Here is a 13,611-nt window from a genome sequence, read left to right as displayed (position 1 = left end):
TATATATATATATATATATATATTGCGATTCTCACAAAAACGCTCTTCAATTTATGAACTTCAACTCACAGTCCGAACAACAAAAGTAAACTTTATCTTGAGTTATCTGCCATTTTAGAAAAACTAAATATACAAAATCTTTACTGAATTTTGTTTAGGGTTTTAGATTCGAAAATCCTATAAAACTATAGCCATTCAATGGCTATAAAAACTATGAAAACCAAAAATAAAAAACTAGACTAACTAAAATCAAGAACCAAAGACAAAAATTATCATCATTCATAGTCTAATATACAGTCAATTTAAAAAAAAAAACAAATCGAATATACATTCAGCAAGAGAAATTTGATCAGATGAATTACGCGGAACAAAACAAAGCGCCAATTCGAAGAGAAACTCCCGGAACGGAATTAGAGACACATGAACACACACGGCAACCAGAAACTAAGCAGAGACAGATTCGATTCGAACAGACAATCCAGGTTCCGACCGACGAAGAGGAACTTACAGGTGACAAAGGCGAGGCCCCAAAGAAGAGAGAGAACTCGGGACTGGGAGAGAACGGTTGTGAAAGATACGCTCGATAAATAACGGTCAGGTAGTTCGGTTTTGAGGAAATCCCGGAATTAGATTACAACAAATTCGGATTTGATTTTATCTGTTTAGATCTAGCTTGATTGCATGGCAATTTCTTTTCTTTAATTACTAAAAAAAAATATTTGTTTCAATTTATTATGCACAGGTTAAGACAAAAGCTGGATAAAACGATCAAACTAATGATGATTTTTTTTTTATATTCGAATTTAGATTCAGAAGATTGACTGTATCAAAATGCTTATAATAATAATAATAATAATAATAATAATAATAATAATAATAATAATAATAATAATAATAATAATAATAATAATAATAGATAGATAGATAGATATTAATAGACATTCTTTTTCTTTTCTGCTACTGTAGATGTTTTAACTGGCATTTGTTGGCCATTATAGCGAATTAAATTAATGGGTTAATAAATTGCTATTCTAATATTATATAAATTATTAAACTAGATATTATATTTATTGTTACTAATAAATTTTAAAAAAATATATTTACTATTAAATGATAAAACAATTAAATAATTAGAATTTTTTTTAAAAAAAAACAACTTATATTTTCCCCTCTCGCAATTTAAACTTTATACTTTTTTTTATCTATCTTATATTTATAATATATATAATAATAAAATAAATGTACTTCACAAAATTGACTAGTCAACTATGTTGAAAACATTACCTGCAAATATTTTTTCGTAATCATTTGACAGGATTTAATAGAATTTAATAATATTAAATAATAAAATCATAAAAATAATAATATTAATAAAAATAAAATAATTTAAAAATAAAAATTACATATATATACATACATGTATATATATACACACACATATAATATATATATATATATATATATATATATTTGTATATGCACTTAGACATACATACATACATATATACATACATATACTTATAAATATATACACACATATATATACATGTATATATATACACACATACATATATATACATACATAAAATATATACATATATATATATATATTTATATATATACAAATATATATGTGTATATATATACATGTAGGGCTGGCCATTTAAACCCGTTATCCGCGGGTAAGCGGGTACCCGGTCTCGTAGGTATCCGAAAAACGGGTACTCGACACCCAACGAAGACGAAAACGAATATTAAAAACTAGAATACCCGTCATACGGGTTCGTGTTCGGGTTTTACATATTGAAATAACGGGTACCATATTAAAATTACAAAATTAACCTTATGTTTTTAATATAATTTCGAAAATACTTAGGTAATTTTACTTACCTTTAGGACTATATATTGGATTTTCAAGTTTTGATGGATTCAACTTCAAATTATTGTATATTTTTTAAAATGTTTCTAGGATTCTATGAATATTATTATATTTTAAGAATTTTCAAACTTAAAATATATTTTTGGAATAAAATATGTATATTTTTATTGATTATTTAATTTAATTTTATATAATATTATTATATTTTAAGAATTTTCAAACTTAAAATATATTTTTGGAATAAAATATGTATATTTTTATTGATTATTTAATTTAATTTTATATTGTTTAATATTTTATATACGGGTACGGGTACTTGCGGATACCCGTCTTTTAGTTATGGGTATCCGTTGGACGGGTATCCGAATGTTATGAGATAGAGACAGAGATAGCATTTTTCTAAAACCCGCGAAGACGAAAACGAAGACGGGTATCTCCAAAAACGCGGATACCCGACCCGTGCCCAGCCATAATATTGATGAGGGTGGCAGTGGTTAAATATAAGAAGATCAAAATAAATACAAGGGTTTATCACAATTTTAACTAAATATTGTAGATGTCATAATTTACGAATTATAAAAGGATAGATTTTAAACATTTGTCTTGACAATTTCTAAAAGTTTAAACGATCAAATTATATAATCTTTTCAGATTTATTATGAATTTTTTCAAGATTTTATTCAAAAAAAAATATTTTAAAAACATTTTTTATTCGATTAAATAGTAATTTTATATTTTATTTAGATTTAATTACAATGATATAAGAAATCATATAAAGTAAATTAATTCTACATATACATTTGACTATCCTTGACTTGGATTGGATCGACCCGGTCCAATAAGAACTCGGATCAATATTTGAGAGCTTGGAGTCCAACATCGCCATTACACTGTTGGAGCTCAGCCACCTCGACTATTATTAAATTTTATATTGTAGATGATGTTCGGATGAATAAGAATTGACTAGTCAATTTTGTGTCTTTGTTAATTTTCTAAAGTATATATATTTTTTATTATTAGATATCATAAAATACAGGGCTTAATATGATAAAAAAAAAAAAGTATAAAACTTAAATTTCAACGAGGAAAAATATAAGTTTTTTTTGGAATTTTTCCTTAAATAATTATAAAACTTTATTAATTAATTTTTGAAATATTTTTCCACCAATTAAAACCATGTTTAGATTAAAAAATGATACACGTATTTATATCTATATTCATATATACATATTTATAATGAATATATGCATGTCAATTTTAGGGTATCAGAAAATTTCTTAATAAAAAATGAATTTTAATGAGATTTGTTATGATTTTTGATGCGTAGAAAAATCAAGAAGATATGGGTTTTTTTCGGTTGAATGTGATTGTATTAATACCAAAAAAAACAAGACTACATCAGTTTGTAAAACAGAAAATGAATTTATAAAGAGACTTGGATTCCCATACGCAATGATCTTAATAGATATCTAACTCTAACTAAGGCCTTTAGTTAAATAATACCAATCCTCGAGTAAATGGCAGCGTGTTTTTGTCCGTTGTAACTCCGCTGGTAGTCCCGCGGAATATTCTATTATTCCTCTCGGTCCATATAGGACATCTAATGTTACCTGACATAAAAGTTTCGAGATCAAACTTCTGTTCTTGTCTTGAGTCCTTCCTTGCCTAGTGCTCCATGCATGGAACAAAGCAATATCTGCCGGTGGAGAGTCCCAACAGTAACCCGTAAAGTGTTGCCACAGAGCTGCGCTATATAGGCAGTCAAAGAAGAGACGAGAACGAGTTTCGTCAAACAAACCACCAGGGAGCAAGTCACGCCTATCTGCAGTCCCCAACGTGTGAGACGATCTTTAGTCGGAAGACGGACCATCATGATTTGCCTTTGTAAAGGAGCTAGCCTTGGGATAGTCACTGGTAGCCAAACATATTTATACCAAGCAACCTAATGCCTTGATGTGCGAATTTGTTTCCAAGTTCTTGCCGAAGAAAACCAGGATTTGTGCTCTCCTTCGTCATGTCTCCGTAGCACCTTGTCAGCTCCACCTGAAGCCTGAGGGGGAAGAATAGTTGAGACTATAATTTGGACGCTTTGGATTGCCTCTGAACAAGCTCTTAAAAAGACTCACGCACCCGTGGGTGCTGCCTGAGCAACTGAAGCTTTTCTTGGAACACGCAACAACCTTGGACCTTCCGCTCTAACTAGCTCAATCAAGGGTCCCTTGCCTGTCCAATTATCATACCAAAAGCTTGTTGAGTTACCATCTCCAATCTTCGTTTTGAGGAGCTTACTTGCTATGTCTTTCAAGTTCAGCAGCTTCCTAAGTATCCAAGAGAATCTACTTGATGGTTTTAGCTCCAAAAACTCGATGTCTTGATCATATCCTTTTGGATACAAGCCATCCATAAAGAACCTGCTTTGGTGAATATTAGCCAAATCAGCTTAAGTCAGAAAACTGTGTTGAATTCCTCTAATTTACGTAGCCCAAGTCCTCCCTCTTTCTTCGGCTTACAGATGACATCCCACGATATTCTATGGCCTCCAGGTTGTTGTTGGTTTCCTTTCCATGAGAAGTTCGAACATAGAATATCCATTTGCTTGAGAAAGAACCGCGACAATGCAAATATCATGCTGCAAGAGTTAACAATCCCACAGATTACTGAAGAGATCAATTGGATTCTGCCTGCATATGACAAAAATCTAGTGCTCCAAGCTGTAAGTTTAGCCTGAATCCTATCGATGAGTGGCTGGTAGTCCGTCCGACTCAGCTTTGTCAGGGTTAGTGGAACTCCTATGTATTTAACCGGTAATGATCCCAATCGGATTCCAAGTGTTGACACAATCCTGAGTGCTTGATGATGGTCCATTCCCCCTAAGAACATTTTTTACTTGCTTGTGTTCATGGCCAGTCCTGATCCCTTACTGAATTCTTCCAGAATTGTAACCACTTCTCGGATTGACTGAACTTCACCTGTGTAGAAAATCATGACATCATCTGCAAATGTGAGGTGGGTGATTAGTGGTTGGCTGCATCTTGGATGAGTTCTGAATCGGCCTTGAATTGCTCCCCGATCAAGCATCCTTGTGAAAATTTCCATCAATAGAATAAATAGATATGGAGAGATGGGATCTCCTTGACGTAAACATCTTCGCCCTTTGAAATATCCAGCAAGCTCCTCGTTTATGCCGATGGAGAACTTTGGCGCGGTGATACACTCCTTGATCCAATTCATAAATCTGCTTGGGAGGTTAAGTGCTTGTAGTACTCCTAGGAGAAAGTCTCATGATAACGTATAAAATGCTTTCCGAATATCAATTTTTATCATGGCACTTGATGAACTTCCTCTGTATTTGTAGTCTCGAACAAGCTCTATCACCAGCGGAATATTCTCAGGGATTAACTGATCTTTTAAAAAAGTTGTTTGGTTTGGAGATATCAGCTATTGTAATAGTGGTTTCAGACGTTTTGGAAGAAGAGTGGAGATTATCTTGTAAACAGTATTTGCTCCTTGCCTCATGGACCAACGTGAGAATGGCAGCATTGGTCTGACCAAGTAGGATTCCAGATGAGGAGATATGGTTCTTATAAGAGATAAAATAAAATCAAAAGAAGATAACGATGGAAGTTATATAGATAAAGATAAAAGTTGAAGATATTGTAACTATAGAAGATAAAATCAAATTAGGAGAAGATAATGATAAAAAAAATAGATTGAAGTGTGGAGTAATTATATCAATTTGAAGTTATAAAACGGAGAAACAAAGGGACATTATCAAAAATACTCTTACTTTGCTATTTTGACTTCAACACATACCCTTCTTCAGTTGTGACCATGTGACCCATGTAATCCGAAATATAGTGTGGTCACATATTGATCTCATTGCTCATAACGTTAAATTTATGATGTTTTAATCAAATAATTAGTAAGATATACAAGGACTGAACAATAAATTAGTATGATCACCATAAATTTAACGTTATAATCAGTAAAATAAAAATATGATCATACTATATTTTGGGTCACATGTGTCACATGGTCACAACTGAAGAAGGGTATGTGTTGAAGTCAAAATAGCAAAATAAGGGTATTTTTTATATAATACCAAACAATGGAATGCATGGCTTCAAGAGAGAAAATATACGTAAGAGAAAAGAATGAGTAGGATCAAGGGATAGACGGATTAAGATGTTGAAATATTGCACGTGTATAGAAAATTGCTGTAAATTTTAAGAGTAAAACTAATTCTGGATATTTTTGAAAAATAAAGACTATGCCTTTGAAATCCCACTATAGTAATGCCAATATAAAAAGAAGATGAGAGAGTCAAAGTAATGAGAAAATGACTTCTTACCGTGTAAATCTGATATATTATTTATCAAATTAAAAGTAGTTATTTTTTTAAAACCAATCCAAATAATGTTCTTGTGAAGTGTTGACGTTGCGACGTTTAGAGTATACTATAAGTTATGGTTCAATTTTTTTTGGATAAACGGGTGTTTTGAGTTGAGACCCACACTAATTATTGGATTGAGAGAAAGTTATTCTTCCTCTATTTGAATCTCGAACTTGGGATGAAATAAACGATTTGGATCTCTATTTTACTTGTTTATCTTAGAGTTCAAATTCTTGAACCAACCTTTTGTAAAGTAAAATTTATCTACAATAATACACACTTCATGTATTGGAAACTTTTCTACTATACCCGCTTACATGGACAGATCCCCTTGTTACCAAGTGGGGTAATGCCCCACTCTCATCCCAAAAAAATATATAATTATTTCTATTATCATTTTAAAAAATTAAACATTATTTATCGTTTTAATACAAATTTAAATAGTACCCCTATAAAAATTTGGAATATTCATCATTATAATTATGGATCGCCACTGTTCACTAACCATGTTATGTTTTGTGCACCCGTACCGTGTTAGCAAACACATGATAATTCCTTTTTTTTTGTATATTCAATTTTTTATTTACAATTTCACATAGACAAATCAATTTCACAATAAAATGCTTCCCAACTATTCATTACCGTATCAAAACCCTAGCGGAAGTAAAATAACAGATTTTATGAAAAGGAAAAAAAAAATATTAAATTTTTTTTTTGCAGACGGTAGACTGAAATTTCAAACTTTTTAAAGCGAGCCCAAACAATGACAGCCCAAAGGAAAAGCCCATTTAGCCCAAAACCCTAAATTCACCAGATGAAACCCATTTATCCACAAAAACTAGAGAACCCTAAATTAAATTAAACACAAACATTATAAATCCCCTACTTGAAGCTTCGGAGAGGACTCGCTGATCCAAAAAAAATGCCGGCGGGTCATGGTGTTAGGGCGAGGACAAGAGATCTCTTTGCCCGTCCGTTCAGGAAGAAGGGTTACATCCCATTGACGACTTATCTCAGGACCTTCAAGATCGGCGACTACGTCGATGTCAAGGTTAATGGTGCTGTTCACAAGGGCATGCCCCACAAGTTCTATCACGGACGCACGGGTCGTGTCTGGAATGTAACCAAGCGCGCCATCGGTGTCGAAGTCAACAAACAGGTAGTTTTCTTGCTCTGAATTTGTATGTTTTGAATCTGTTAGGGTTTCTATGCTTGTTGATTTGCATGTGCTGATCTGAAAGTTTGGGTATTGTGTATGCCCTTGTTCAGGCTTTCATTTCTGAACTTTGGTTCATAGAGTTGTAAGTTTCTGCATGTCCTTTTGTCCGGTCTGGTAATATTCCACTTGATCAAGTTGAATTATATTCTTTTGAGAAAGGATTTGTGTCCCTTGTTTTAGTTTTCATTTCTGAATTTCGGATTCCGTAAAGTTGAAATCTTTTTGTATTTAGGGTTTTTTAGGCTGTTGTAATCTTTTTGACATCATATGAGGAGCTCTTTGGGGAATGAGTTAAGTGGATTCATTACATTTCATGTTGGTTTTGTCTACCTTGTTTTAGTTTTTATTTTTGAAGTCTTTGGTCCAACAAAGTTTTAATTTTTGGTACACTGTTCGTTGTGTTTATTAGTCATCTTGATGCAATGGGGTTGCCATTGGAAGTTATACTTCCTGTGTTAGTTGTGCATGTTGATTATTAAACTCTAGGGTGTTGATATTTGGCGAAATTCCAGGTCGGTAACAGGATTATCAGGAAGAGGATCCATGTCCGGATCGAGCATGTCCAGCAATCGAGGTGTGACGAAGAATTCAAGCTCAGGAAACAAAAGAACGATCAGTTGAAAGCGGAAGCCAAGGCAAGAGGCGAAACCATCAGCACCAAGAGACAACCCAAAGGCCCCAAGCCCGGTTTCATGGTCGAGGGCGCCACCTTGGAGACTGTTACACCCATTCCGTACGATGTCGTCAACGATCTCAAGGGTGGTTACTGAGTTTGATCTCCCTCGGTTCGAGTTTTGCACTCCTACACTGTTTTACTTTTTTATGTTTTGCCAAAATCTTAATGGACATCTTTTGTAACAAAACTTTCATGTTCTGTCTTATTTCTGGAGAGCCCCGGATTGATTTCACTTTGAAATTATTGCTACGGGTACATCTTGTTGTTTCCATACGTATGAAATCCCAAGTACATTATTCATTGTATGCTTTTAGGGTTTGAAGAATAGAAATTTCAATGTTGTGAGAATCATATCTATAAAATAAGTTTAGCAGAGAGTTCGGTGTTTGAGTAAATACTGATGCATTTGCTATCCCAGCATTCTTCGGCAGGTGTAGTCGAACAGAGTCTGTATTGTTCCTTTGGGTGATGCTTCCTTTGGCATCTTCAGAAGCCTAGCCACTCTGGAGAACCCGAGATCATGCTTCAGTAGAGAACTGGCCTCGGGTTTCAGCTCTAGTTCACGATGGGTTTGGTTCGTTCTGGTGAGTGCCCATTGCATCGCCCATATGGCGAGAGGCCGCATGTAAGTCAGAGATCTGTACTGATCGTTTGTGTTCCAAGCTTCCGGCGTCTGGAACGAGTAACTGTCGAATATAGAGATGGTGGACAGACCAATCAGAGATGCAACAACATTGTTATGTTCCAGACAAAAAGGTATGGAAACTAACCCTAGCCCGCGTTGAGACCATGCAGCTTCGTAAACGCCGTTCGCTGTCTGAAATGCCATTTCTTCGAGCCCTTCATGAATCATTGTCGCAGCTAGCGCGTAAGTAACGCCTGACCATATTTCCCGTGATTGCATCGATGCTGTATCAACTTTCCCGTCAGGATGCATCCCGTTTACCGCTCCACGCTTACCATTTTGGATCTTCATCACGTTGAAGTTGTAGACCTTCTCCAACGCGCTTTTTGCTTTGTCTTTATCAACAATGGGCATCAGCCCACACGAGTGGGCGTACCTGCAGAACGTTAGAGTGAGTCAGCATTACCGCGTCCTGTAAGATTTTAAGTCTTTGAGGATTCGGGTTACGAACCATTGGCCAGCGAGTTGGTCAGCTTGGATAGACGAGCTGTATTGGCCACCGCTGTTGTCATAGTTGAAATATGATCCATTCCATAGCTTCTTCTCGTACACGTCTTTTGCCTTTTGGAACTTGACCCAGAAGTAGTCTTCCGAGCTCTTGTCACCAACTTCTCGTGCCAACGCTGATGCGGCTTGCAATGCAGCCACCCAGAGTCCCCCGCTATATGCGCTCACTCCCGAGGCAGACCAAGTGTCGTACGTTTGGTCGGGAAACCCTTCATTCTCGATCATCCCGTCCCCGTCTTTGTCAAACTGCATCATAAAGGCCATTGCAACATAAACAGAAGGCCAGACTGCTAGTGCGAATTTCTTGTCGCCCGTTGCAACCACATCACGGTAAACCTGGAGGACGAATTTCGGGTTCAAGTCTTTCCACCGATCCGTGTTATGAAGATTATACCCATTCACTTCAAACCACGGATCGTTGATGCCGAGATCATGAGGAACTGCGCCGAGAACCTTCCTTGGAACCCATTGTCCCTCGCTTAGAGTTTTCACTTTGGTGGGGTCATGGATCATCACTGCAGAAGCAAAGTCTCTTTGGATGCTAAGTTCGAGTTTCGGATATAGCATCACCAGCGCAAAAGACGCATAGAAGTGAACGTCGTAGGTGTTCCACATATGATACTCGATCCCTTCGAGATAAAGGAAATGGCCAATGTTCTCTTCTCCTTCCTGGAGTAATTTCGTGCCAAAGACGGAGTTTGAGGTGGTCGGGGAGTGCAATTGCTCCAGGGCCGAAACCATCTGCTCAAGAACACTAACAGCTGTATTGTTCTGATGAGGTACATCATCGATGATGCTCTTCAAACCGAGCTGGGATTTATCAAGGGAGAACTGCCTTTCTTTAATGGCTGCCAAGCTACGGATAGGGGGCGACCCATCTGCAGAATCAGAGAGAACAACATTGGAACTTCGGATCATGAAGTCAAGAAACTTAAGAGAACGATCTCGAACTGTTTTGTTCTAGTTACCTGTCCAAACGGTTCCTCCAGAGTTAAGGTAATAGAGCTCATTGAAGAGAGTGATGGGGTACCTAAATACAATAAAAAGAAGCTAAATGAGCAATTTCTAGAGGTTTGAGTGAAGCGATTTGGGAACTGAAACTACAGAGCTCACCATTCTGGTAGCCTTTTGTCTTCAAGTATCGGTCTTTGCCAGGCTTCTATATCAGACTCCCATTGACCATGCCCTGTTTCATACAGACAGTTAAAGCTTGAGAGAGTGCAAAATAGGAGCCGAAAGGTCTAAACTTTAACCTATAATGCGAAACAAATCATTCAAGAATTGGAAACGGTTACCCAGAAGAGCATCATGTGCAATTTGAGCGGCAGCATCGCCATGAGTGCCGTAGAATTTTGTATAGCGCCTGCAAGAGCATCTGTTGAGAGTACTGGGAAGTTTGTGTCATCATATTCAGCCAAGTCCTTGACATGTTAACTTACCTGTGATATATTTTGCCGCTGGGAAATTGAACTTCAGGGCAGTCCCAAGCCAGAGAAAACGTGACAGTGCATGTCTCTCCAGCTGGGACTTTGGCGGAAGCTGCTACTGCTGCCCCTATGGACGACCCTTGTTCGGATTCTGTCAATGCCTCGGCAGCCTCAAGGCGGTCAAAAGATCTATTCTGTAACAACAACATGATCAGTACTGAGGAATGATAAATCATATAAAAGAATGAGAATGTTGGTAAGCAGAGGAACACATCAGTGTTTTCGGTGGAATGATCTTCCCGAGCTACATATACCAGTCAAAGCATATCGGATTTTCTAAAATCTTGTTCGGTAAAAGAGGAATCTAAGTTACAAGCATCCATGTAGAAGAGTGGGGAGATGTAGCAACCTCTTTGATGGCGCGCCACATATCTTTGGCTGTGATGCCCTTCTGCTTTCCCGATATCGTGAAACATGGACAGACCGAGACATGTACACCGTCACTCGCCTGAGCTGCAATTGCATAAGTCAATGACGGTGATCCATGTGCTGTTCTGTGTTTCGGGCAACAGAGTTTGAATGAAACAATCAGAGATCAACTCCTTTCCTCTTTTGCTGATTTACGAAAAGATGTGAAAAGGACTTACTTGTGGTGTAATAGCACACCCTGAACCCCATCTTTCATCCTAATGAAACAAATACGCAAACGAAAAAAGTTAAGGAAAGTTTCTTACAAAGGCAAAGAAGGAAGGAAGGCTGCTGGGAAAAGAAATGGATGGATGGATAGGAAGGGAAAGAACAGAGAAAAGAAAATATAGGATCTATCCTTACATCATCTTGGAGTTGGAGTGACCACCTGAGAACTCAGAGTCCCCTCCAACAGAATTCTGGAACGAACAAAGAAAACTTGTTAAGATCGTAGATTCAACAAAGGAGAGGAATTGATTCGAAAACCATAAAAAGGACGTCATAACGATGCATCAATGAAATAAGTATCTTACAGCCCAACTGAAGAGCAAAGTCACATCGGCGGCAGTCTTTCCGATATTGTGAAGCTGAGGGATAAGGAGCCAAGTTAAATTCATCACTACAACGGCAAGCTCTCCAAAAAAAACAAAGTGGAAAGGAATGAAACCTACAGTGTAAGTGAAGACAGAAACTGGAAAGCTGCTTTCTTTATAGTTATGGGGAATAAAGGGTGAAATCTGACGGCAAACAATCCTAAGCTCCGGGTCAGGTTCACCTACAGCATAAACAATGGTGAATGTGATATCATGTGCATGATGAACATGAAGGCAATATCAGCATATACGAAATTATATACAGTGTATTACCCTCGTAAACTGTCCAAGCCCTCGGGTACAATGCGTGATACATAGTCTTGTCTCCTTTAAGATTCCAGTCCCAAGAACCAACTCCAGTCTCTGCCTCGTTTCTGTATGAATATGTGACAGCTGCATCATCTCAAACAAATGACTATACGTATCAGACAAACTCGGTAGCCGATTGTTTCTTACTTCCCTATCTTCGGATTCTTGGCAGACAGAACACTCGAGTACTTTTTACCGTCGGCACGCGAAACAAAAGCCTGCAGTAAAGAAATAGTTAAAAGTGAAATCACCGATTAAACACACAAGGGAGAGCACTCTCTGCTATGGCTACACAAGGGCAACAGTGAAACCAGTAACTCCGTTAATTCCAACAGTTTTTTTCCTTAACCTGTATGGATCACTGTCAGTATCATTCTGTTTCCATTTTTCACAAGCACTATTTCAAAGTCAAAATGCTGGTGGTGCTTGCAAATAGCTGTTATAAGTAAGCATATATAGCTCCAGAGGATGCCAACACAAGCATCTAACTATCTAAAGCAAGCTGAGCTGATAATAACCCGCGACTCACAGAAAATTGATTTGCTAGAACCGGTTCTTCTTCACATTTCATAGGAAACAGCTGCCACCGCTGAAATTCACCTTTATAACTCCTTCCTATGCTACCAGAACTGCATATCGTCCAAATGAAATGCATGTTAGAATAGCTTATCAAATCTTGATGGTGTAGCTCTATATGTAAACGAGATAACAACAGCCACTTTTTTTGAATTTGTACGGTGAACTACTTAATATGATGAACTGCAAGTACTGATCTGAAGAAAATGAGAATGCAGCAATGTAAAAGCAATGGGGCAGATTGTAGCTTCTAAGCTTTTCCCGTCGAAACAAACCAAGATGTCCGAAATCATTGACAAAGAAGACAACATACCCAATGCCTCCTAGTGGGACACCATGAGAAGATGTCACAATGCGCTTTGCAAATGGATCTATGAAGACAATCTGCAGTAATCGATGGCATGAACATAAACTGCAAAACTATATATACAAAAACAATAACATTTGCCCTGGGAAAAGATATGTTTACCCTTCCTTTGGCAGCTTCTTCCCGGGAAAGCAACCATAACCGAATGCCAATAGGAGCCTACCAGGACAAAAGTGAAATGAAAAAGACGGGTCAAAGTAGGGAAACAAATGGGAAAATATGCACATTCTGCACTAGGAACCATTCCCCTGATTCACAATATTTCGGTTGATGATCCTATAGCATCTGTCGCTGCCCAAGTTCCGACAAGCCATCAGCAATATATCACACTTGCATCAGAGCAAGTGTTCATTTTACAACGTTTAGGTCAAGCCATAGAGAAGTGGTACTCAGAAAAGTGAACCATAACGAGAACTTTCAACTTTCCTCAAAACTTTGTCGACAGCATGACACAAAATACCATGGAGACACCAAGCATGATGTACCAATACTTGAACGATTTTTCTCTCTTT

General features: G+C 37.0%; 3 protein-coding genes across 4 annotated transcripts in view; 1 reads left to right on the top strand and 2 right to left on the bottom strand.

Annotated features, from left to right (window-relative positions):
- Positions 1-4,001: 4,001 nt before the first annotated feature.
- LOC104799863 lies at positions 4,002-5,110 on the bottom strand. The gene is made up of 4 exons (XM_010522540.1): positions 4,767-5,110; positions 4,357-4,508; positions 4,169-4,261; positions 4,002-4,102 (listed from the first exon to the last, which is right to left on the bottom strand). The coding sequence occupies exons 1-4, from the start codon at positions 5,108-5,110 to the stop codon at positions 4,002-4,004; spliced, it is 690 nt and encodes a 229-aa protein (XP_010520842.1).
- A 2,016-nt stretch (positions 5,111-7,126) lies between these two features.
- On the top strand, positions 7,127-8,438 carry LOC104799826 (60S ribosomal protein L21-1-like). The gene is made up of 2 exons (XM_010522486.1): positions 7,127-7,431; positions 8,004-8,438. The coding sequence occupies exons 1-2, from the start codon at positions 7,195-7,197 to the stop codon at positions 8,259-8,261; spliced, it is 495 nt and encodes a 164-aa protein (XP_010520788.1). The 5' UTR covers positions 7,127-7,194; the 3' UTR covers positions 8,262-8,438.
- Positions 8,439-8,442: 4 nt separating this feature from the next.
- Positions 8,443-13,611, bottom strand: part of LOC104799827 (non-lysosomal glucosylceramidase) — a 6,545-nt gene continuing 1,376 nt past the window's right edge. For both annotated transcript variants that reach the window (XM_010522487.2, XM_010522488.1), the window contains exons 4-20: positions 13,202-13,258; positions 13,046-13,116; positions 12,686-12,785; positions 12,304-12,374; positions 12,121-12,221; positions 11,926-12,029; positions 11,788-11,841; positions 11,618-11,673; positions 11,434-11,472; positions 11,196-11,340; positions 10,799-10,980; positions 10,655-10,722; positions 10,473-10,545; positions 10,328-10,389; positions 9,304-10,237; positions 8,938-9,228; positions 8,443-8,853 (exon numbers count right to left, since the gene is read on the bottom strand). In XM_010522487.2, coding sequence (XP_010520789.1) covers positions 8,577-8,853; positions 8,938-9,228; positions 9,304-10,237; positions 10,328-10,389; positions 10,473-10,545; positions 10,655-10,722; positions 10,799-10,980; positions 11,196-11,340; positions 11,434-11,472; positions 11,618-11,673; positions 11,788-11,841; positions 11,926-12,029; positions 12,121-12,221; positions 12,304-12,374; positions 12,686-12,785; positions 13,046-13,116; positions 13,202-13,258 — 2,685 coding nt within the window. In that variant the 3' untranslated portion in view covers positions 8,443-8,576. The remainder of the gene's footprint in view (positions 8,854-8,937; positions 9,229-9,303; positions 10,238-10,327; positions 10,390-10,472; positions 10,546-10,654; positions 10,723-10,798; positions 10,981-11,195; positions 11,341-11,433; positions 11,473-11,617; positions 11,674-11,787; positions 11,842-11,925; positions 12,030-12,120; positions 12,222-12,303; positions 12,375-12,685; positions 12,786-13,045; positions 13,117-13,201; positions 13,259-13,611) is intronic.

Source organism: Tarenaya hassleriana, unplaced genomic scaffold (genome assembly GCF_000463585.1).
Source record: "Tarenaya hassleriana unplaced genomic scaffold, ASM46358v1 Cleome61, whole genome shotgun sequence".
In the NCBI taxonomy this organism is placed as follows: domain Eukaryota; kingdom Viridiplantae; phylum Streptophyta; class Magnoliopsida; order Brassicales; family Cleomaceae; genus Tarenaya; species Tarenaya hassleriana.
The sequence above is the reverse complement of the archived record's forward strand: the minus strand, read 5'-3'. Positions and strand labels throughout refer to the sequence as shown.

Bases quoted from the DNA above. Each gene is read 5' to 3' on its own strand.
- LOC104799826 (XM_010522486.1), top strand. From the start codon at position 7,195: ATGCCGGCGGGTCATGGTGTTAGGGCGAGGACAAGAGATCTCTTTGCC. The intron at 7,432-8,003 runs GTAGTTTTCTTG...GCGAAATTCCAG, and splicing joins GTGTCGAAGTCAACAAACAG to GTCGGTAACAGGATTATCAG.
- LOC104799863 (XM_010522540.1), bottom strand. From the start codon at position 5,110: ATGAATTGGATCAAGGAGTGTATCACCGCGCCAAAGTTCTCCATCGGC. The intron at 4,262-4,356 runs GTAAATTAGAGG...TGTATCCAAAAG, and splicing joins AGAGGGAGGACTTGGGCTAC to GATATGATCAAGACATCGAG. The intron at 4,103-4,168 runs GTAAGCTCCTCA...ATAATTGGACAG, and splicing joins GAACTTGAAAGACATAGCAA to GCAAGGGACCCTTGATTGAG.